Raw genomic sequence first — 25551 nt, 5'->3', positions numbered from 1 at the left:
AGGGAATCCCTGATATAGATATCATGATCAATAGCTTTAAGGCATGGTTGTTGTTTGCCTACCTTTTCCATAATAATCATAAACCATGACTGGGGCTGGCTGAGTGTTGGACACAAGGTTGCTTTGCTCAACAGAGAAAGTGACACTGTTTGCTGTATCAGAAACCTATAAAGACACAAATTACAAATACATCAGAGCAGATGTGCAAAAAAAAAAAAAATGTCACTGAGCAAATTATCTCCAGAAGTTCACGATCTACCCAATTAAATAGATCTAGGATATCAATATTTTACATAATGAAAAAATCATGAGTTAGGTAACATTATATTGTATAAAAATTCAAGTTCCATTGCTTATATTGAGGTGCAAGGAATTTAGTTGAAAGCAGTAGAGTAATATATGCATTTACGTGCATGGTAGTGATGTACACATAGAAAGGATAAGTTTAAAACTCACACCAGGTTTCGCTGCAGTTCAAGTCAAACTATAAAAGAATTATACATCTACTCTGTGAGTAGGTTATGCTAGATGCCATGAGGAATGAAAAACAGGGAAATTATGTTTCTAAACTTGAGATTTATCTAGTCAAGTAGTCAAGGCATACATGAAATAACATTAAAGTTAACAGGGAGAAGATGATCAGTGGGATAGAAGAGCACTGATCATCTTTAATGTCCCATATCTTTGTCATTTCTCTCTGTAAGAAATAGGATCATCTAATTACCCTTAGGAGAAAAGCAAGCTATGGAAGAAAAGAATTATTGCTCAACTTACATTTTCCAAGTAGAAAAGAACATGGTCATTCTTGACTTCAATCTTCATCACTTGGCCACTGTTTTCAAGCTTTGAATACATTGGCAGGGAGGAATGGGAATAAATATTAAAGAGTACCATTCCAGTATGCAATGCTTCATAATGTTTATTTAACCAATTGTCAGAAATCTATCTTATGGCATGTTCCCTTGTGCCATGATGTTTTCATAAGCACAAGTAGAAACAAAATAAAGAAATAGAGTATAAGCTATGGGATGTAATGACTGCTAATTGCTAATTAAGAATTCCACTTATCCAGTGTTACAGCAAAAATAAAAATGTGAACTCTGAATAAGTTTGTTTAAATGAAGAATTCCATAGCTTGGTTTTGCTAACCGATTATTTCATCTATATGCTATTACTTTTTCTCTGCTGAAAGATTGGGCTTCTGTTATTTACCTCCTCAATGGATGACATGACTGGAGTAAATCCTGATAGCATTTTTATATCAACAAGAACCTTATTGGAGTTATTGTGCATTCCAGTGTATCTGAAGTTTAAAAACAAAACACTAGTTTAGATATCATTTTAGAAAAGTGACATCTTATGGCAAGGGTGGTGGGTACGTAGGTACTAATTGGCTATAAGTCTGGAGGAAACACAAAGATGAAGAAAAAAGCACCTGAAGAAAGCCATTCGCAAACATCTGAGAGTAGGCACAACTAGAATGATAAAAGATGAGATGATACAAAGCAACATAAATTGGAGTAAATAATGAATTATCTGACCTTAGAATCTCCCCAAACCCTGAGATTACCTGAGGTCTCAAAGTCAGAACTTATAAACAAAGCTTGTAAATTGATAGTACATATACTTAGGGCAGCCTGAGATTTGCACAACACTCAAAGGAAATCTTTGTTTAAAAAGCAGGATGTTGGTAGAATCATAGAGTAGAAATGTCCCTCAGAGATCTTCTAGGTCATGTCCCTAAATCTGGATAGCACTGTTGAAACATGATGTTAAGAGTTCCACCACGTATTTAGTTCTGATTTTAGCTCTGGTGTTCATGAGATTATCATTTGGAAATCCTAAGAAAATCCTTCAAACTAATTTTACTCAGTGTTTCTTCACATATTAACTAAGATTAAAACTCTTTGGCATCTATATATTATATTTGAGTTTAAGAGAATTATTTTGTTTTTCTATTCTGAAAAATAAATATCTAAAAGTTTGCTCTGTACAATTATAAAATAAGCGCTTGTAGGTTTTCTCCTACCAGCCCATCTGTGGTTGTCTTTAGGAGGGAAAGTAGCATCTCCATTGCCCCAAACTGACAGTATTTCCACACATACACACAAAAAAATGGAAGCATTGCTGGAATATCAGTGTGGCAGAAGCTTGCAAATTATACTTGCATATAGTACAAATTGTACTTGCATAATTCTAGTTCTGACTTAGTTTAAGATGTATTAAACTGTGTTGTCCACACAGAAAGCCATAAAGTGACTACGCTATAGAAATTACACAGCAACAAATGAAGTCATTATGGTTAACATCATTCATATTTTGTTATTTTGTTACTGCTTAAAATAATTCTTTTTTGATATATTGCCCTCTCTCTAACCTGGGAGTTGATATTAAAATGGGACACTTACTTGATGGTTACAGTCAGGTCAAAATTATTCTGGAATATCTCTGAAGAGTTTTTCTTTGCCATTTCCAACGAAAGGGAAAATCCAGATGCTTTCTTAGGTAATAGCACATTATACCTAAGGGTAGCCTAGAAAAGAACAAATCACAAGAAAATCCATCCATTTATCCTGTAGTAAAAACTAAAGGACTTACTGTTTTTTTTTTATTTCCATTATTAATGCACTTTATTTTAGATCTTTACCATAAAGGAATACACTAAAAATAATTGTTTAGTTTTCAGAAGATACAAGAATCTTTAACAACATAATTTAACAAAAATATTAGAATACTTTCTAACAGTGACATCCTCAAGAAACTTTTCAGTTACCCACCCTTCAGAGTAAATCTCTCTTCATTAAATAATTTGCATTTTCAGCTATCGAGTAGAAAATATTCATGAGAGAAAGAGTAGAAATAATCATGGAAATATGCCAAATGGCAAAATAACAGTTCATATATAACTGAGCAGACAGTCTGACTTTTTATTAGCAAACATTTATCTCCCTCTCAGGTAGATTTCTATTACCTGGATAAATACACAGCCTTGTCCTTCCACGTCTACTGTGTATTGTCCACCTGCTTTTGTTAGTTCTGAACGTTGGACCAGTAAGCGGTTGTCACTGTTAACCTGGAAAATCTCACTGGATTCTTCACTGCTAAAGGTGACATTGTTTTCACCATTAGAGAAGGTTAACTTCATGTAGTGGGTTATGGCAAGAAGACAGACAGCAGTGCCCTGTACAGAACAGTATAAGCAACAATCCAAACTGTGTTATGCTGCAGTATTAGTCATAATTTGACCATGAACTTTAAATCTATTCATAGAAATATTCCTAGGACAGGTCAATAGAAGAACACCAAGAAGCGTTATCTTAAAGAACAGGAAAATATATTTGCTTGTGCTAGTTGTTGTTATTTAAAATTAATTTTCTTCTACAAATCTTAATCAAATGTTAGTTTTCTAAAGGATTACATAAAGTACAATCTTTTGTTGAAAATAGTGCCAAATCTTTCCTGAAAAATTAAAATTGTTATATAATTAGCCTGCTTGGGTAATGCTTATGCCCAACTGTCTTCAAAGATGGAGAGTCAGAATCTGGAAAGGATGTTAGGAGATTTACCAACATATGGTTTTACTCAGAAACTAAGACTAAAAAAAAGAAAGTAAAGAAGGAAATGAAGATTTTTTCCCCCATGAGAATAAAACTGCATTTCTTTGCATTAAAATTTTTTTTCCTGTTAAAACATACATCATTGTTGTTCATACTCATTTCTTCTCTTATTCATTCATTCCATTTCCTTTTGCCAATGTGCAGACCATAGAAATAGAGAGAAAATTTCTCCTTGGTTGATTTGTAGTTTGCCCATAGTATAATCATCAACACTCTAGTGCTTGTGACAACAATCACTTCTAGACTTACATTCTATTTTTACTATTTAAATGGAGATATAAATCAGGCATAAATTCCTTGAAAAGGGGCTTCATTTTATTCATTTGTATATAGAGAATTCCTACCGTAGTAGAGTGCCTGATATACAAGAACTGCCCCAATAGATAATTGTTAACTAAACGTAATAAAATTTATAACAGCAACCATTCTTCATCTCAGAAGGTATTTTCTATGATTACGTTTGCTGTCTAAATTATTGTAGAGTAGTGTCTTTTGCATTAAACATATTGTTATTTATGGATATCAGACCCATACCAATCACCTGGGTGGAAGAGAAGCCTCCATGGGAATTCATTTGTTGGGCAAGCCACTGCACAATCTTACTAGCATAAGTGAGGTCAGGAGTTTTCTGGGAAACAACAGCCAACAGCACATAGCAAGTCTTCTCAGTCTTAGCAGAAAGTGCCCCAGGAATAAAGAATGGGGATGCTTCTGTCTTGGGTTTCTTTGAGCTTTCCCAATATATCATGTTATCTGAGAAAAAGAAAAAAATTTTCACACAGCCTCTACCTAGAAAGAGAACTGGTTACACATAAGAATGACACAGATTCCATTCTTGGCCTCTGTTATGGGCTGAATTCCTCCCCTCAAAATTCGTACATTGAAGCCCTACTTCCCAGAACCTCAGAATATGACTGTATTTGGAGACAGGGCCTTTAAAAAGGAGATTAAGTTAAAATGAGGCAGTTAAGGTGGGCCCTAATCCAATCTGACTGGTGTTCTTATCAAAAAAGGAAATTTGGACACATGAAAGGGACACCAGGAATGCATAACACAGAAAATAAAGCAGAACAAAACAACATGAATGTGGAGGGGGAAGATGGTTATCTACAAATCAAGGACAGAGGTCTCAGAAGAAACCACACCTGCTGACACCTTGATCTTGGAATGCTACCTCCAGAACTGTGAAAAAACTAAATTTCTGTTGCTTAAGCCACCCAGTCTATGGTATTTTGTTATGGTAGCCTTAAGAAACTAACATAGTTTTAAATAGCAACTTCTAAGGTCAAGAATGGTGTGATTAAGTTTCACAAGCAGTTTTTATCATCTATGGCATGGTCACTATGCTTGATTTCCTTTATTTCACTCATTTAAGAAGACACTAGCAGAAAAGAGAAAGCAGGAAACAGAAAATATATAATGTTCTTTAAAGATAAAGGACCACTCAAAATAGATGAACAAACGAAACAGAAATAGACTCACAGACACTGATGGTTGCCAGATGGGAGGAGGTTTGGGGGGGCTGAGTGAAAAAGTTGAAGGGAATAAGAAGTACAAATTGGTAGTTATGAAAGAGTCATGGGGATGTAAAGTACAGCATAGGGAATATAGTCAATAATATGGTAATAACTCTGTTTGGTGCCAGGTGGGTACTAGACTTATCAGGGTGATACCTTCGTAAATTATGTAAATGTAAAACCACTATGCTGTACATTCGAAATTAATATAAAATAATACTGAACGTTAACTATAATTGAAAAACAAACAAACAAACAAATAAATAAAGTAAAAAATGATAAAATGCCACTCAGAAATGCCATAAGAAATATAGAATCATGCTAGTGAAAACAGGGTTCCTATATGATTGTTAAGTAATTTTCATCACTTCCTTCTCCAGCTCATCTCCATTAGCAAAAGTGAATAATAATACTTACTTATTTTTGTAGCATCTTTATCCAGGATCTGGAGTAAGAATTCCACTTTGTCCTGTTTTCCAGCTAATGAAAAAGCATAAGCTAGCATTGCATGATTATAGCCATTGGTGACACCATTTTCCAATGCTTCCTCTAGGCAGAAGAGCCCATTTCGTAGAGCAGGAAACTAGTCATGAAGAATAATAATATAGTATTCTAAAATAATATCTGAATACTTTATAAGTTTGCTGAATATTTAAACTAATCATTCTTTATACTGTATATAATATATAACAAATCCTTGAAGTATATGTTCATATATACAAACCTGTTCTTATATACATATGTGTTATACTTTATAAATATCATTAAAATTAATTTTAATGGATTACTGGTATATGAGAAATAAAAGTTAGGTAGTATGTACATGGCAGTCTCTATATCTGATCAGTCATATTCTAGTTAATAATATAAATTTCTTCTATGTGGCAAAGAATATAAATTTATTTTAGAGCTACGATATTTTACTCTAATGCCTCAGATAGAAGCTTGTATTTCTAAAGATGGTTTTTGAGATATACTAATGACCCTGAAAGTTCCTAGTATCTTCTTTCAGGAATAGATTTTGCAATCAGATAATTTGACCTTTGGATTGGGAGGCAGCCAAGATGAACAACACTTGGGTTGAAATGTTTACACACTGAATTGGTTAGACAAACAGAATACTGGGTTATGATTATACTTAAAGCACGAGTTCTTAATCTGAATTTCATGGCTGAAATTCAGGAGATCTGTAAATACCTGAAATGGTATGAAAAACTTGTGTGTATGTGCATACATATATTCTCCCTAGGGAAAAACCCAATAGTGTTCATCAAAGGTTTCTATGAATGCAAAAAAAGTTTGAGTAACAAGTTAAAGAGAGGTAATGAATGAAACGTTCTTTTGATGTTTCATCCAGTCTGAGAATTTCAAATTGCTCTGAATTCATGGTCTATTTGATACGCATTTACTGACTGAAACTAAAAGATGATGGGAATCCTTACAGTGAAATTGAGCCCAGCTTCAAGGAACGCTCCAACAACATAAGCAGTGAGTAAAATGTCCTCTTCATCTCCAACCTAAACACAAAGGAACAATGAGTCATACAGAGTCGTAGACCACAAAAGAACAGCTACTCTTCTGAAGTGAAACTAGATATAAAAGAAACACTGGAACAACTACCATTATTCATAAAACCCCTGAAAATGTATAATTTTTAAATTAAATGGTTAATAACCATACTATCTGAGCAAGGTTCCATCACGATCCAATGTAATAATGAAATAAAATGTACAATTAATCTCAAGTATACTAAATGACATATATAATTATTTTTATGTACTCTGGTATTAGCATGAATTCCAAGCAATTCATAGGAAGAGTCATATTTTATTTTATTTGGTATTAACTTGGAAAAGTATACAAAGAATTTCTGACAGAACAGAAAGTTCCTGGGGAACTTCCTGAACATCTCTGGCAAAGTATCCTAGGAGGTAACAATAGTCAGGTCTCATAGATTCTTGCAGTGTAAACTTAGAAAAACATTTATAAGTTATGTGGTTTGCAAACTGACACTGCATAAAAATCCCTTACGAAACTTAAACATGAAATCAAGCAGTATCCACACAAGAGATTCTGATTCAAGAAATCAGGAATGAGATACAGGGAAATGGATTTTAATGGGTGCTCTAGTGTACTGACACAAATAACATTCAGATGGCACTTGGGATCCATTGATCTAGTATAAACCTTTTGTTTTACCTATTTAAGCAAAAGGTGACTGTTCTCTTCTTCAGAAACAAATATTTCTGAGGAGCTCAGTTTTCAAGGTGTATCACTATAGATGGTAGACACTAAAATAGGTGTGGGGACCCAAAGCACACTTAAATTATGGTTAGTTGTATTACTATTCCTCTTCAGTGCAAGGTTTTATTTTTCCCTTGCTTCTCTCTCTCTCTCTCTCTCTCTCTCTCTCTCTCTCTCTCTCTCGCACACACACACACACACACACACACACACACTCATATAATTATGGAAAAAAGATTGGGTAAGATCAGACAAACTGAAGTAGTAATCAGTAATTAATTTAATAAGAAAGATGTGGAGATATTTTGGAAGAGAACATGAAAAATTCTGAGTTTTCTACATAGGAACAAGTACTCTTCTTTATCAGATCCTCTGTTGTGAGAAATAGGCTTGGAATAATTTAAAGACATTTTCCCCACTCTACATTAATAGTAAAGCAATTTGAAAACAATTCACATTAAAATTAAATACCATACAGAGTTGTCATTCACCCATATTTCGAAGTGGATTAGCTGTTGTTGTTTTTTTAAATTTTATTAGTTTCAGGTGCACAAGACAAAGCAATACTTAGACGTTTTTCATTTATATCCCTCACACTGTGTGAACCCCCCTCCCCCCATCCACTATCCCTCTGACATCGCACAGAGCCATTGCATTTCCACTGTCTCTACTCCTAATTCCAAAATCCAAGAATAAGAGTGGTGATTATGAAGGAAACAGGAAAAGTCCAGGAGATTTCAGAGGATATCAGGGCATGCTAAAGTATGATCAGGGATTGTGTTTCTAGAGGGAAATGATAAAGGATACAGAGGATGGGATGGAGGTGGATAGCTATTTGCAAAGAAAGGAAATCAGAAGGAAGGGAGTGTTTGTGATTTACTTAAATATAGACAGGAAAAGGGAAGGAGTGATTACTATCAAGGACAAAGTTCATCTCACATTCTGACCTAGGGCAAGCTAGGCCTTCAGGCTTTCACTTGAGAGGGTATTGGAAGAGTGCTTCATTGAAACAATGTAGATTACTAGATGCTCTTCCTCCAATTTTCTTGCTATCCTTGAATAGGAATTAATTATCTATTCAAGGCCCTTTTCTATAACATATTGTCTGGCGCTCCAGGTTTATGTTTCCTCTCTAGGTTTATTTTCTCTTCCCTATCTCCTATTTCCAGTTTATCTACTGAAAGAGATGGATTCTGTGGAAGGGCTAAAGACAGTAAGGCAAACAATAGATTCATGAGGAGTTGTAGCTAGATTATGCTTATTATGCAAGCAGCAGGAATAATGCTGTTGACCAGTACACCACAGGCCTATGACGGCAGCAGACTCAGGAGGGGTAATATTCAGAAGAAAAATATTCATGTTCCAGATTAGTTAGGCCAAAGGCAGGGAAGATTATACATAGGCAAAGGAGGAAGGAAAGCCTACTTCTGTTCATCTCTTACCTCCCAGGCATTGTTGAAAAGCTTGCCATCACTTTTGAAGCAGCCATTGCTTTCCTGTTGGCTTGAAAGCCAGATCAAGGTCTGTTGTTGAACTTGTTCATCAATGAAAATATATTTCTTCATTCCCTCTAATGTCTTAAAAGTAAGGGCACTGAGCCTGTAATGCAAATCACCAGTTAGACAAAAGTTAGATAAGAAAGATGATGTCAGCTACTCAACAGGTTCATCACCATTTTTCCCTTTGGGTGATCGATGCATCTACTAATAATTTGTCTAATGCTGACTATAATGAGTCTTTATTAATAGTGGCCCTTTCCTTTGGCAGTAAAATGTTTTGAGCAGCAATATGTGAAATCAAAAGTAGGTAATTTCCAGAGTGTTTGCATACAAAATTCTTAATATACGGTTCATTAGATTATCCACATGTGGAAAGAGAGTGAGTGTAATTAGATGCTTTGGTGCCTTCTAGTGTTACTCTCCTGAATCTACATGGGACTCTGAGAAGTGCAGACTATGCTGTGGAATTTTCTGTGGAATTAACAAGCTGTGGAGGTAGATGGGGTGTCATTAAATTTGCCATGAGACTCGAGGTATAGTGTATTAGAATTGAAATAATAAAATATTTTAGTTTTATCTGATTTACCCCTGTGAATTCACTTTGAGACCCACTTTGCTTTTTAATCCCCACTGAACTCTCTTCCCCTCATTCTCACAGAAGCCCTCCTCAGATCATTCCTACATTATTTAAAATAAAATTTTCATGTCTCACCATAAGCTTCCTTTCTGATTCCTTTGCCAAAACATACTATATGAGCCATCAGGGTTTTTGAAAGACAACTGCTTTTGATAACCTAAAATACAACATTGTAGGAGGTTATTTTTTTTAATCTAAGAAAGTTAGAAAAAGAATGGTGTAGTGCAAGCCGTGTGTTTAGGTGTTAGACAGACATAAATTACTAGGATGATCATTTCAGTTTAATTTCTGAAACTCAAGTTCTCTATCCATAGTGAGGAAAAATAGTTCCTACCTTATAGGATTTTAATGACAAATACAAGATGACATGTGACTAAGCCTGGCTCAATAATTAGCATTTACTAATTGTTTAATATCTTTTTATTAAGTTTGTTTTACTTCAGTGTTATCTTTCTGAAAAACAAACAAACAAAACCCCAAAAAATCATACCCCTGGACTATTCTTTAACATTACATTTTACAAAGTTTACACATCTTTTTTCTACATACAAATCCAATCATTTCATTGCAATGGAACACAATTGAAAGACAAACATAGAAGTTGATAAATAAACCATTTCTAGCTACTAGAATAGCAACAACAACAAACAAAGTAGCTTGGCAAAATATTAGGCATTAAAAAACTGGACTTATTATTGGAAAGGTTACAGTTCTAAATTGTGAAACTAAATGACCACAAAGGTATTAAAATCTGAAAAAACCCCAAAATACCAAAAATAAAACACAAAAACATAGCTTGGACTCAAGAGTACCTCAGTTCAGATCCACTTTTTCCCCATGAGACTATTTTATAAATAACAGCTTTTTGACATCTTGGTATCAGTAACACCTGATTTCATCTACTATGAACAGAAATTACTTAAATATTCTCACCATTAGATAAAAAAAGAAAAGCCTTAGATTTAACTTCCTCTGTCAATTGTTTGGTAGATTTCAGGTAGTCAAGGACATAGGTATCAGACGCTAGAAGGGCAATATTCGGCTCTCCACATCCACAGGGCATTTGGAGAAGATTCTCCAGATTCTGCATTGCAAGTCCTAGAAGATCCCCTAAAAATAGGAAAAGCAGGAAGTTAATATTACTTAAAGTTGGCATTTCAGCATTAATAACTATAGATAAAAGAGACATAGTGCAAGTACAAAATATTTAAAATTTAATCTAAAAGGTGGAAACAGGGCAATTTTTCATGAAGTAATTCTAAAGAGGAGATAGACATGAAGTGTGAAGTTAAAGGGGCTTCTGGTATGAAAATTATTTCTGCAAATCTCATTACCAGATAGTGTGTTTCTTGCTTGTTTGTTTTTTGAGAAACTGACTCTATGAACTGTAAACTGTGATCCATCCCTTCCTAAAAAGTGTTAACATTAATGATAGACATAGAAGTTTGACTTTTGTAAAACAGATTTCTCCTATAACTGAGGAAATGCTTAGCATCTTTAATAAGCAAAGATTATTCTGATTCTCCAAAGGGGAATTTAATATTTCAGGTTAATGAGCTATAATAGAACACTTTGTTTTCTAAACACCAATTACCAGGCACCAGAACAAGTGTTTCCCAGAAACAGATTTGAAAATAGTACTGTAATTTTTTCAGATCCCATATACAAACAAACATAGAGGATAATCCTCAACAATAATAATTCTCTTAAATTGATGGCATGAGAAAAATCTCTCCATCCTGTTAATTTTAAGGAACTTTTAAAAGACCACCTCAATCAAGATTTTCAAATCATTGTGAAACACACAATTTAACCAACTTACCCACAACAGTGAAAAAGGCCCTGGCTGATCCTTCTACCACACCATGTGGCAAATCTAAAACTACCTGTGTGAAGGCTTTGGTACCTGGAAAGAAAATGTTAATAAAATAGATAATGTAGTGACTTCCTTTTATAAACAATAGCACAAGTTTTGTGGGACAAACATATTAGGAAATATATTCCATTATTTTTATTTCATAAATTGCTTTTTAGAAGAGATGAAATAGAGGTTTAGATTTAGCTTATAATAAGAATACATTCACAAAATGATATATAAATTTCTATGTTAAATAATGACTCCTATTCTCCATTAGTTTATTGCCTAAACTGTTTAAGAATGAAAAAAATATTTTTTTAAAAAACCTGCTGACTATGACATATAAAACAGCACATACAAAAGGTAAAGTTTAGAGAATTCTATCAGGCATTAAAATCATATCATCATCAACCAGATAACACAATACTCATAATTACCATAAAACAGGGGCAATGATTGAGGGGCTATAATTTATCTATGGGTTGTTTCATTCCAAGAGTAAGAAAGCAAAGGTTACATTATGTGCTATCTGGGCATAATTCTGATTTCCCACTGTCTAATGTTGTGCCAATCATGTGACAAAAGGAGCCAAAAGTATACAGGACGGGAAAAATAGGCTGAGGCAGGCCAATGTTATAGGTGAACTGAAAAAAAAAAAGTCATAAATATACCTTTTGTTTGTTAACATTATACAATGAAGACAGGGCATGAAATAAAATAATCCCCCATTAGGTATTTAGAATGAAATCACTGAGGTACTCAATATGGCAAGTGGACTAATGTGAAAGGAGAAGAAATAAAGTGATCCTGTTGATAAATTTTCTTTAAGACGAATTTGACCACCTAAAAGATCCTCTTACCTTTTGTACATATAAGGAAACTTTGAGTCATTTCTTTTTCAATACCTTCAGGCTGTCAAAGAATAAACAAAAAACAAGCGCAAAATAATGAGTCTGGACCATCTTTCCATGAAGGAAAGGTAATCAAGCATCAGCTTACATAGACATGGCTAGACATGTTTGTCCCTGGGAGGAGATCCATTCATTGTCCCTTCTGTTTATATCTGGAAGCCACTGTACATTACCAACACCCATGTTGGGCCCTGTCTTCCCATAGTTAAGGCAGAGATAACTGATGTCATTGTGGGACACTCTGAGCGCCTTGATCCTGTCTGGCATCTCCAGTAGACAAATAAGTGTTTTGCACAGTAGGAACATGCCAAAAGGCGAAGTGAGAATACTTTCAATGACAAGCATTGATTCTTTTTGAGGATGATGAGAACTACATAAGAGTGTAGGACTAGTAGATCTGTCTCAGATTTGAGTCAGTTAAAAAAGGAAGGGAAGGAGAACAAGTGTTCAGGAAACCTCACACATCTAGAGCAAACCAAAAAAAAAAAAATCATCAAGCCTGTTTCAAGTGATAATTTTTACTATCCTGGGCCAGGTACTAATTAGAAAAGGATGGATTTTATTGCTGTTTTAATTCATTTAAAATGACATGTCTTGTCCCAAAAGTAACTATGGTACATTAATTAAGTCTCTTCAAGGAGAATGTCTTTTAATATTTAACCTATCAGATACTGTCTATTTCTTATCTGGAAGAACTTGGTAGTTTTGCGTGTACATACCTCTACCAACAAACTTTTGACCACAGTATCTTTCCAGTTTAGATTTTGCTGCTCGGTTGTTCCATTTGGGCAAGCACTACTTTGTTTGGACTCAGCAACTACAGTGATATTCACTTTACCTGGAAAACATTCCCAAACATAAGTTAAATTGACCATTGGCCTCTTCTGAAATGGGAAATGAGAGTCTGTGAATCACATCTTGAATTGGATGAATTGAATTCTATCATATTTACGCTTAGACCAAAATAACCTGCTTTCTGCTGACTGGACACAATTTGGTATGTTCTATTTTCTTTCTTTTAAGTTTCTTTATAGTAAATAAGTGACTCATTTACTTAACTAGAACTTAAGAAATTAAAGAAAAACAATAATTCTGCAAAGCCAACTGAGGCATTTCCTTGATATTAACTGTTTATAAAGGTTAGACATGATAATATAGGGAGATACCATTAGATAACCAGAGTTCTTAATTTTTTTCCAAGATCAAACAAACAAAAATAATAAAATATGACATAATGGAAAGAGCACTGGATTTAAATCAAGTGCTAGAAAGAAATCCATTGTTTTTAACTCCCTGTGACTTCAGAGTTCACATAAATTTCCTACTTATACAAATTAGAGGATTAAAAAACATAATTATTTTGGTTTAATATTACCTTGTGCCTATGTACCAATATCTTATCCTTATTTTTTTTTGTTGGTGTGTTTTGTTTGTTTTGTTTTTTAGGAAGCCCTTGATACTCCAATCTTAGAACTGCATCCTCCACTTAAAGCCATAAAACCATACAAGTTAGTACAGTATTCTATCTCAATTCCCAGGGTAAGATTTTTGAAGACCTTGTGTAGTTAGAAAAATTGAGAAACTTAAAATCTAATAGGAAAACTAATCTTTGGCAGATCAACATCACAGGTAAACTAAAATGAGCTGATAAAATATTCTTTGTTGCTAAAATAATACAATGAATATAGGACATGAAATAGAGGAAATTTTAATGACACTTAATTTTTTAAATTAGTTATAATGTGTATTATGCCTCTACAACATCTAGCATTCTTTATTTACTAGACTCTTTTTAACTTTTCCCTTCCCTTACATTTTCAACAAGATATCTTCAAACTTGTTTTTCTATACTGTAGGTAATACATGCATTGGGACAATACTCTTCTCAGTGTTTGATCTCCATCCATGTAGTTAGTTTTTTCGGTGTCTCATGATATATGATATATTTAGTAAATCTGCAACTCATGGCAATCATTTTGCTTGAGAAGCAATTTTTGTATAGGTGATACAGGTTCGTGATGATAGGTGAAGGAACAAATGAGAAGTGAAGGAACTGGTCAGTATTAATTAACATATGGCCTTCGTTTGGGATAATACATAGACTTGATAGGTCATGCAAATTAACATTTGTATTGTCTTTTGATCACATTATGCTTTTATAGAAATGAAGGGTGGTTTTGCTCTACACAAGCCTTAGCAACCAGAAATTAGATTATAAATATAAGATTTTTAATGAAGAATTTTTTAAAAGGAGAATTAAAAGTGTGATGGAGAAAATTGTGTTTATATAGAGAATTTAAGGAAAATAAAGAGAAGCAATAAAAATGGGCTGGTTTTCCATGAGAGATTGGCATAGGTACAGCTGATTACCCAATTTCTTAGGTGTAAGAGTCCAGACATATGTTTTCATCTCTCCAGCTTGAATAATCTCACTGCCATTGTTTTTAGGGGTCTGGATATTTGCCTCAAAATTCTGAGATGATTCCAGTTGAACAGAAATCTAAAAAAGAGTCATGGTAATGAGAGTAGCACTCTAAATACTTTGCTATTAACTATTCCTCCTCATATCTTGAGAAAATTCTGCTTTATCTATTTAGTTTTAAGTTAGCAAAAATAAAAGATACCAAATGACTCCTTTCACAAAAAGATAAATATGGTAGAACACATATCATTATGAAATGACATCCTCAAAGCAGTATTTAAATCATTGCTGTGAATTACAGCAATTGCTTTTGCTTGAGGAATATGGAAACAAGTTGTATAACTTTATAGTACCATTTTGCATTCGAGAATAAAAATATGGCAATATTCAACGAAAATATTAAGGACTCTTTTGCCTTTGTTAGATTTTTGTCTCCAGAGCAAAGGGAACAACTTACCTCTGCACATGTATTCAGGTAGCTGAAAACACTGACAATCACATCAGATTGTTCATTTCGAACAACTGAAAATGGTAAGGTCATTTCAACAAAGAAAGATTGGGAGACTTCCAGAGCAATTGTTGACGAAATGCCAAATCCAGCATCTCCATTCACACAGAAGCCATTTGTCTCCCATTGAGTTAGAGTGTCAGGAATGAGGAATGAAAGATTTGCTGAACCTGAGGAACTACAAGGCTAGATTATTAGTGAAATGCATTTTTGTGTATGTGTGTAAATTAAGAAACTAAATTTAGTCTAGAACAAGCAAAAAATTAATAATTGAAGGTTAAAAATGAATTACAGTGTTTGGACAGGCATCAGATAAAAGCTTTGAGAGCTGTATTTCTATGAAATTAATCTTAAAACAATCACACTTCTTGAAAAACCACATTATTTTTTTTAATTGAGGCATCTTATATCTATCTGCATGAAATTAATAAATGAGAAACAAGGCTGGAGAGAAAAATAAAATACATGGTTAGGACACATAAATGAATGGTATATATTTTACAAATACGGTATTGCTTTATATACCCAGAAATAAAATTCAATAAATAATAATAGTAAGAAAACAGAAATGTAGACACACAGGAGAAAAAATTTAAAAGCTCACTTGACTCTGACGAGGTCCCATATCCATGTCTCTGGAAAGTTTGCTCTTACTGTTTCCATTTTAGCCCATTCTACAGAGTCAGAGTTGTCCTTCGTGACTTCACCAGGTAAAAGAAAAGGGAAATGCTTTATTTAGAGAGAATAAAAATACATGTTTCAATGACACACACCTATAATCTACATCTTTAACGCACATACTTAGTGTGAAGCAGTATTGGGATTTGCTCCTGGGGCTCATTACCTATAAATGTACATAGCAACCTAGGCATCAGCATTTCAGGGCTCAAATCTCTCCCATTATTGGAAGCAACAACAAACAAACAGTCAGACTACATTGTTCCACCACAGCCAAATTTTGAGAAAGTGAGGTCTATTCACTGAATCGTGTGTCTCATCTGAAATCCTGGTTTCTGCCAGAAAGCAGTCTGGTGCCTGCCAATTCTTCTATGCTAACAATTACTTTCACTAAAGCTTCTAATGACAATAATATTGCTAATTATGAAGAACACTTTTTTTTGTTTGCTTGGCCTCTAGGCTATATTTGACATTCTTATAATCACTGTGTCTTTCTCAAACCGTCACTATTGTAAACTTCCATTAACATCACATCCTTCTAGTTTTCTTCTCTCTTTTGTCACTCTTGTTTTGCTATTCTCATTTGAGCATGTAATCTCCTCATCCTTGACTTGCTCCTAAGAGCTCTGTTTTAGGTTCTCTTGTTCTTACTGTGCACTGTCTCCTACTGATATCCTCACACAGGCTTCATTACAATACTTATGCTGAGGTCCCCTAATCTGTGTCTCCCACCTGGACCTCTCTTCTGAGCTCCATGTTGCACATGCAACATGCTTGTGCACATGTCTTTTTCGATGTTTTACAGGCATTTCAAATGAAACTGTTCCAAAAGTAAACTCATTATGTCCTCCCCTGCTTCTCTCCAGTGTGTGCCATCTCTATGAAAGGTACCAAAATCTATCCATTTACCCAAATCAGAAATTAAAGAATTGTCCTTGATCCTTCCCCCCTCATCCTGGATTTCCTATCACAACCAACCAAATAAAAGCAGCTTGAAAACAGTCTTTTTATAGTAGTTCAAGCACCACAGTCTCTCAACTCAATTACTAGCCCAAGTCCCAATCCATTTTTCTACAGAACACCCAGAGACATTTTTTGAAAACACATATTAAATTGTCTGCTTAAAACTTGTCAATAGTGTATTATTGTATTAAAATAGATTCCAAATTCTTTAAATGCCCTGCAAGCTCTTCGTGATCTGTGTGTTTATCCCTTTTGCTTTAGCTGTCTTTACTCTTGCCCTTACCCCATGTTTTCTGCCATTCTGAAGTGCTTTCAGTTTCTTTATTTTTCATAATACTTTCCTCTCTGCTTGCAGTGCCCTTCTAATTCTTTTTTGTGGTGTATTATCATTCACCTTTCAGGTCTTAGTATAAATATAAATGTTGCTTCCTCCAGGAGGACATAATAGGCCCTTGAGAAATTTTGGTCTCTCCTGTTGATCTTATTTCGATTTAATACACTCTTCCCAGGTTTTAGGAATTACCTGTTTTACTGTGAGGCTTCCCTGTTAGACTAAACATTCCAGGAAAGCAGAGATTACGCCATTGTATTTACAGTATGTAACTAAATTCCTGGCATCAATAAATGTTTGTTGAGTGAATCAATAAATGAATAACTGAAGAAAGAAGACATTAAAAGGAAAGACTTTGAGTTTCAGTACATTTTATTTCAGCACATTTTAGTCAAAAATACTAAAAAAGTTTAGATGTTTCTGATAAAGCTCAGTAAATATGGTTTAATTTAGTAGCAGAAAAGTAGATAGCTTCAACCTCTTGACCGGGTTGAAACTTCAAAGTAGTTTCAACTTCTGGACTTCAGTAGGCCTCTTTAACTCATTGAATCTACCCTTGTATAAAGTTGCCAAACCTTTCATTTTTCTCAAGTGGAGTTTCTGATACCCATGTACAGGATCAGACCCACTTCAATTACTGGATTAATCTCGACGGCAGGCCAGAGGGATTTGAGGAATGTTATTCAAGTATTTTCAGATCTGGAACACAGCTTTGATTTTGGTTCTATTCTGATGACCTTGTTTCATTTTGCTTCTCAGATGAAATTTCTGTATTGGAAATCTGCCTAATTACCTTATTCATGTAAGACTGTGACTGACTTTTGTGCTTATGGCCCTTCTAATAGGAAATAACTAGTATTTGAACACATTTCTCTGATGCCAGCTGTTTGGCCTGGGAATCAAAATATCCTCTGCCTTGAACTCTGGGAATTGTGGTTTATATATATTAAGGGTATAAGACCCCCACAGGATACCTCATACCCTTGTATCATACTCACTTACAATGACTGTCCTCCCCTATCACCACCCATTGCCTTCTCCTATACCATTCTGATATTGTATTCTACCAATAACAATAAACTTCCACTCATATCTGAAGCGAATTCTTCTTTTTAGCCCAAACCATTCCTATCTTGTCTTATTCTGCTTTATTTTGCAAAATGTGTAGTTGTAGCCCAAACATGCAAAATCCAATTTTTAAAAATAATTTTATCCCAAATATGCCCAATTCCATAAAATCCTTTTTGCCATCTTCCAGATACAAAATTCTACATTACCCACATGAAATTCTAGATGGGACACTGGACATCAGTTCATATAATTCTCTGTCTAGATCCAATGGCATAGGGAATGGCATCCTCTCCATCGAACATATTTTTGGTTTCCGGTAATGGAGATTGGTAAAGATTTTCAGACCCATGTCCTTCAAAGAAACAAACAACAAAAGAAAAGTGCGTTCCTTTCATGCAAGACCTAAAAAAGGCCTATCAGCTACATTATAATGGTAAATATATATATATATATATATATAATCTCTTCTAGCAGGGGTCTGGTATTTAAAAAGTCAAGTCTCTCCTATTTGATATATAGCAAAGGAAAAACAATAATCAGTCTGATTTATCTAGCACCCCTCACTATGTGTTAAAATTTTGCTAAGTATTTTATATCATTTTCCATTTGATTCTAAGGGAAAATTACTTATAAGATAAGCACTAGCGGAGTGGCCCGATGGCTCAGTTGTTTAGAGCGTGAGCTTGCAACAACAAGGTTGCCGGTTCAATTTCTGCATGGTATGATGGGCTGTGCTCCCTGCAACTAAAGATTGAAAACGGTGACTGAACTTGGAGCTGAGCTGCACCTTCCACAACTAGATTGAAGGACAACTACTTGGACCTGATGGGTCCTGGAGAAACACTGTCCCTCAATATTCCCCAATAAAATGAAAAAAAAAAAAAAAAAGATAAGAACTATCATTAACCTGATTAACAGCAAAGACACACACATGTACAAGTCAATAATTTGGAGAGCAGGGACTTAAACTAAAGTCTATCTAATTCTATGCCCATTTTCTTCTATACCTAAGACTTCAATTATAAAGGTCCTTTCATGGAGGTCTCAGCATATCTAATTGATAATCCAGGTAGGATGAAATCCAGATTATATCCTAGCATCTTGATTTGAAGATTTCTGTATAAGATTTATCACAATAAATTGAAGACTATCTCATTACTTCAAACATGAAATTTTATAATTTCAGCTCCCACTTATTTTATTTGCAACGAAAGAAAGAAAATCAATGAAAACTAATATCTCCTTTTTATTGTGATAAATTATCATTTCACTTTTTACAGTGAAATGATGAAATGATAATTTTCAAGTGCTCTTTAAGCAGATAACCGACACCTATCTCAAAGAATAGGGAAAAAAACCCTACATAATTAATAAACATAGATACACTTTATGAATACTAAAATTAAAATGGAGATAAAATAATTTTTAAAATTTTAGGTGATCTTACCCTGACAATATCATAGGTGTCTCCATCCTCATTGTTGCTTATAGCTACGTAATACAAACCATTATAAAACATATCCTTCTGAGGAATGCAAGGGTCTACTTTGCCATCATCAAGGTTGAGACCATTATAGAAATAACCATAGAGTTCTACATATGGAAGAAGGTCGTACACCTATGAGAAAAAAAAATCACATGGTTCCTAATGATTTTAAGCATTCACTTTAGTTTTACAAACTTGACAAACTTGTGCCATAACTGTTTATTGTTGTTTTTTTCTTTAACAGCATAGCTATAACATTGAATCCAACACTTTTGGGTCAACTCATTTTTTCAGAAGAGGAAACCTTCAATTTTAGGTGACATGTTTACAAAAATTTTCAGCTCTGGTGCAGAAATTAGGACAGCGTGTAAGAAAGAGAAGCCTGAAGATCTATGGCTTAATTCAAGGCCTACTATACAGATAATTCATTGCAATTCTGATGCTAGAATTTTCAAGTCTGGAAGAAAATGGTGGCTGCTCTATTCTAAATCTTCTCAAATATCCTTTCAAAGAAAACACAAAATCAGGGAGAAGTAATAAAGTCCATGACATGTGTCTTTAACATTACTAGGATACACATAATACTGTGACCTTCAAATTATTTGTTAGTAGAGAAATAGACACCAAATTCCAACAGAGCTTCTACTGCTGCTGAACATCTGTGGATATGGAAAGCTGGAGAGGGAAGGCTTGAGAGACTACATGAAAAAAGAAGAGAATGGTTTGGAGAAATTAGAGGAAATACACAAAGTCAACTCCAAATAAAAGAAAGTACAACATGAAGTATCAAAAAATGAATAATAGTCCTCAGATCAATAGTTACCAGTCTAGGAAACAGGGAAAGGCTTGAAATGAATGGGTCTGGAAGTGGCAGCTTCCAAACAGCATGGCTGATAGGAAATCATCAGATCATTCCAAGAGGTATGGTGACCCTTGGAAACAGAGCACTTAACGGAGGAAAGGTTGTAAAAGGGTAAAATTTAGGACACTGCAGAAACAAAAGAGGAATAAAATATGCTAATCTCTCCACTCCTATTTCTATCACCAACAACATTTTTATTAAAGAAATTGCATTTCATGAAGACAACAGGAAAGATTACTCTTTGCGCATGAACACTGTCCACAAAATATCAAGAACTGGAAAAAATTTAATTCTAACAGAGATGCTCTAAGATTAAGGAGAAATAAATGCTAAAGTATTAGGAGCTCAAGAAAAAAATAGAAAGAAAACGTTAAAAAGTAGCGTAAGAAAAAAACAAGAAAAAAGAATAAAAATGGGAGAAACAGTGAATTAAAACAGGTCATAGGCAAAATGGTTGAATTGGGAAACAGGACCAAGACTGAGCATATTTATAGACTATTTCGAGAAAGGGGAAAAGAAACAATGGAAAAACTAATATTTAAAATTATAATTCAAGAAAAATTCTGGAAATATTAGGAGATCCGTGTTTACACATTGTATATGAGTCCACTAAGTACTTTGTAAAACTTCCTCTAAACTGTAAATTCTGGCACATACTTTACTAAAACTATTAAATTTAAAGTAGAAAGAAAAAAGCCCTTAGGCAAAAATATTAGTTAAGTTATAAGGGCAAATGAATTAGACTTATGTCAGAATTCTTAAAAAGCAAGATTCAAAGTAAGGCAATAGTGGAGTAGCAATTTTCAAGAAATTTAAAGAAAGTGAGAACCTAGAATTTAATATACACATAACCTGCCCTTCTTATAACACAACTTTAGTAAAACAATTTTATATTGGGAAAAATTATATAGAGAATATCATGATTCACGGTTTTCAGATATTAAGTTATTAATTAATTTTTATAGCTTTATATGTAAAACTAGATTTACTAGAGTGTGAAAAGCAAAATGCAAAATTACATTTTTCAATGAGATCTTGTTTGTAAAATATATATATGCCTTCAGAAAAGAGATTTTTTAAATTACAGGAAAATGTACATGCATTTCATTTTAAGATAATGAGTGATTTTAAAGATTTCCTTCTCTATGCTTTTGTTTATTTTGCACATTTTCTACAATACTAGGTGCTACAGTCTGAATATTTGTATCTTCACAAAATTTATGTGTTGAAATCCTAATGCCCAATATGATGGTGTTAGGAAGTTGGACCTTTGGGAGGTGATTAGGGCAGAGCCCTCAAGAATGAGATTGATGCCTTTATAAAAAATGCCCAAGAGAGCTCTCTTGTCCCTTCCACCATGTGAGGATAGAAGAAGTCTGCAACCCAAAAGAAGGACTTCACCTGATCTTGCTAGCACACTGATTGCAGACTTTCAGCCTCCAGAACTGTGAGAAATAAATTTCTGTTGTTTATATGCTACCAGTTGGTATATTTTGTTACAGCTGTCCAAATGGATTAAGACAATAGGTACAATTTTAATATTAAGAAAAAAATAGTGATTATTAGATTAATTTTACATATGATCATAAATTTCCATATTTATAAGTCCTTGTGTTAAAAATAAAGAGAAAATATCCAGCAGCTATCAACTGAAACAATTTTGGTGTGAAATTCTGGGATTTCTGGTCTGAAAAGCCTTGTGAAAATATAAGATCCATTAATAGATTATAACTTTACACTGTATCCAAGCATATCCCTCAACACAGAGATTTAACTCTCTCTCTCTCTCTCTCTCTCTCTCTCTATATATATATATATATATATATATATATATATATATATATATACATATATACATATATATATGTATATATATGATTATATCTATGATTTTTAAAACCACATTGTTGTATTATCCCTAACTCATTATAATTATCTACAGAATTCTATGTTGTTATGAGTGCTGGGTCATCCAAGAGAAATATATATATAGAACCCATGAAAGAACAAATAAAGGGAATATTAGTTATTTTCAATATGTTTCATCTCAAATAAAAATATCATCTGAAGGGTTGGACTTGTAGGAGTACAGATAAAAATGAGGAAAATGAGGAAATCAGAGAGCTTACACTTTCAGCTGACAGCTCTTCTTCCGATTTCAGTAGAACACTTTTATCCACAGCCCGGAGTGCGCAGAACGAATCAGGGGCTGCCTGAAGATAGAGGCTAGTAGTGGAGCCAGGTAGTCCCTGCTCTTTAGAGAACTTTATGCTAACCTGAAGGAGAGGAAGAAAAGGAACCAGAGTACCATAATTTTATATGAAAATAATTTGAATATACTACATCTTTTCCAAATAAATCTTTATAGGTTTCTGTACCTCTATTTCTCCTGCTTACTTTCACTCTCAACTCTCCATACAGGGACAGCCTCCTATCATCTCAGGATTGGCATTACTATCAAGTTATTCATTCTGTTTGGGGATACTCTCATCCCCTAACAATTAATTTAGACCAACATTTATTGTGAGATTACCAGGTTAAGTTTATAGTAGCGAGAAAAAAGGAGAAGACAGGAAGAAAACTTCTCACCCCTCTCACTCAAGACAGGCAAGAAATAAAAGAAACATCACCTTGTTTTTAAAGCACTTGTCAACCTGGAATTTGACACTGTCAGCCACAATTTCCCCATCGGGATGAAGGGTGTAGACGAGCAAGGTGGCCACAGGAGCCAGATCAGCACTGATGTTGATTGGGAATGAGAAGTTTCCATTCCACGCTGTGTAAATACAAGACGTCATCAACAGATACAATGCCCAAAGTTTCCTGACTCACTGGGTACATTTACATACAAGAGAATGGCTTATGGATAGAAAGAGCAAATTGAGCTTTATTTTAAAGGCAGAGAAGTAAAATAATGAGAACTGTATATACAAATAAAGAAGATTGCATAGTTTAGGCAATTTGGGTTTTGGACATTACTTTTCTATAAGTTACTTGATAACCTGGCAATAATAGGAACAGATTGAAATCTCCTTCATCAACATACTTAGCAGGCTGTCTTAGGCCATCCATGCTAACTATTGCCCTCTATTAACAAATCGTAATGTTAAGCACTGTTTTAACCTAACTGAGGACTCTACCACTACAATATTTCCTTAAAAAGAAAGAAAAATGCAGGTAGAGGACGTATTAAAAATTAAATGTATTATATATACCTTCGTTTCTGATTTCCTTCTGTCCACTGAGAAAGATAGTTCCTTTGGCCATCATCTGTGCAGAACAAAAACAGCACAATATGTGAAATCATATCATTTAATATGATAATATATTTTTAGATAATAAATGATGTAATGATAATTGTATTCTGTAAGATAAGGTATTTTCCATGAACAAATATTAAAAATGGACTTTGCACAACTTGCAAAAGAACAGAGAAAATGACTACAATTGATTGAGAGCCTATTATGTGCTAGAAACTTGGTGAATAATATGCAATGTACCATGCAAGTGGGTGCATAAAGCTCTGAAATTGTTTAGACTGTCTGACTTCGAATCAGCAAAGTCATTTCACCTTCTTTGCCTCTGTTCCCTTATTGGTAAAAATGGAGATATCCATAAGGCTGATTAATGAGTTAACACATATAAAGCCCCAGGAGGTAAGTCTTATTATTTCAAATTACATATATACAGCACAAGAAGCTAAGGCTTAGAGAGTTTAAACAATTTCTCCAAGGTCAACTAACTTGCATGATGAATAGGAGAGGGGGGAGAATTTCAATTAAGAGTCTTAATTTCGGAGTCTGTAGATTTTCACCTTTCCATATGCCTTATAGAGGCAAAATGGACAAATATGGAAACAGAACTAAAAGGGCAAATTCCTTTTATTGCTTGTCAAAATCAACTTTCTATTTTAGTCTCTGGTATCTGCCTAATATTTTACTCTTATGAAGGGTTATAGATACTTGATATGAGTTATAACTGAATGCTTAAAATAGCAGACTCTGAGGAGTAAGGTTTTTCAATGTTAGGGAGACTGAAATTGCCTTGGAACTTTTTACGTGTCCATTTATTTGCTTCTATGTTTGTTTTTAGTGGTACCTATAGTATTCACCAGCAAAGGGAAGTTGCCTCACTCAGATGAAGACACACGACTGTTGTACACATTCTAAGCTGTACTGTGAAGCAGACAAGATCTAAGAATCTACCAGCTGAGACTTACCAAATAAAAGAAGTTTATATTTGAGTCATCACTATATGCTTCACTGTTTAGTGAGTAATGCACAGTAACAATTTTCTGTTGATCGCATCTAAGTTGCTTTGGTTCAGGAACAATCTTCAGGAAACTGTTAGTTCGGGAGTAAAAGCGTGGGACTGAGAACTGGTCATCCCTATACTCAGGCGTCAACCAGCTGGGATGATAGCAGCTCTTATGGTAAACATATGTGGCCTGATAAAAGAAAACAAAGGATCCCAGATAAGAAAAAGCTGAAGGGTTTTAAAGAGACTTCTTTAAGAAAAAAAGAACAAAAAAATATGATAAGAGAAAAAAAAAAGGAAACTATCTCAAAGAAAAAAAATCCTCACTGCCAAAGGCAAATACATAATAAAAGCAGTGGATCAACCAATACTTAAGCTAGTGCAAAAGTTAAAAGACAAAAGTAGAAAGATCATGTGTAATTACAACAGTAAATCAAAGGATATGCACAAACACACACACATATATAAGAAGTAAAAAATAATGACAAAAACGTGGAGGTGAGTAAAAATGGTAGTGATTTTAGAATGTGTTCGAACTTAAGTGATCATTAACTTAAAATAGACTGGCATAAACATAGCTTGGTATATGTGAAGCACATGGTAACGCAAACCAAAAATCTACAAGAGATATACAAGGAATAAAGAGAAGGGAATCCAAACACAACAAAACAGAAAGTCATCAACATATAA

At 34.1% G+C, this 25551-nt stretch overlaps 1 protein-coding gene and 1 pseudogene across 3 annotated transcripts in view; one reads left to right on the top strand and one right to left on the bottom strand.

The window, feature by feature from the left end:
- The window catches only part of LOC109435566 (ubiquitin-conjugating enzyme E2 S), a 62967-nt pseudogene that overhangs the window by 5240 nt on the left and 32176 nt on the right, over nucleotides 1-25551 (top strand).
- The window catches only part of LOC109435528 (ovostatin homolog 2), a 39721-nt gene that overhangs the window by 1021 nt on the left and 13149 nt on the right, over nucleotides 1-25551 (bottom strand). For all 3 annotated transcript variants that reach the window (XM_074326044.1, XM_074326046.1, XM_074326045.1), the window contains 23 exons: nucleotides 24824-25051; nucleotides 23820-23874; nucleotides 23235-23380; nucleotides 22734-22880; nucleotides 19704-19874; nucleotides 18467-18608; nucleotides 15818-15914; nucleotides 15163-15391; nucleotides 14654-14783; nucleotides 13003-13121; nucleotides 12233-12284; nucleotides 11337-11420; nucleotides 10448-10624; nucleotides 9590-9671; nucleotides 8821-8977; nucleotides 6577-6651; nucleotides 5552-5717; nucleotides 4159-4370; nucleotides 2972-3181; nucleotides 2409-2533; nucleotides 1213-1303; nucleotides 775-843; nucleotides 63-165 (listed from right to left, as the gene is read on the bottom strand). In XM_074326044.1, coding sequence (XP_074182145.1) covers nucleotides 63-165; nucleotides 775-843; nucleotides 1213-1303; nucleotides 2409-2533; nucleotides 2972-3181; nucleotides 4159-4370; nucleotides 5552-5717; nucleotides 6577-6651; nucleotides 8821-8977; nucleotides 9590-9671; nucleotides 10448-10624; nucleotides 11337-11420; nucleotides 12233-12284; nucleotides 13003-13121; nucleotides 14654-14783; nucleotides 15163-15391; nucleotides 15818-15914; nucleotides 18467-18608; nucleotides 19704-19874; nucleotides 22734-22880; nucleotides 23235-23380; nucleotides 23820-23874; nucleotides 24824-25051 — 3067 coding nt within the window. The remainder of the gene's footprint in view (nucleotides 1-62; nucleotides 166-774; nucleotides 844-1212; nucleotides 1304-2408; nucleotides 2534-2971; nucleotides 3182-4158; nucleotides 4371-5551; nucleotides 5718-6576; nucleotides 6652-8820; nucleotides 8978-9589; nucleotides 9672-10447; nucleotides 10625-11336; nucleotides 11421-12232; nucleotides 12285-13002; nucleotides 13122-14653; nucleotides 14784-15162; nucleotides 15392-15817; nucleotides 15915-18466; nucleotides 18609-19703; nucleotides 19875-22733; nucleotides 22881-23234; nucleotides 23381-23819; nucleotides 23875-24823; nucleotides 25052-25551) is intronic.

The sequence above is a fragment of the Rhinolophus sinicus genome, linkage group LG02 (genome assembly GCF_036562045.2).
Source record: "Rhinolophus sinicus isolate RSC01 linkage group LG02, ASM3656204v1, whole genome shotgun sequence".
Classification (NCBI taxonomy): Eukaryota; Metazoa; Chordata; class Mammalia; order Chiroptera; family Rhinolophidae; genus Rhinolophus; species Rhinolophus sinicus.
Note: the sequence above shows the minus strand (reverse complement) of the source record. Positions and strands in the feature narration are given on the sequence as shown.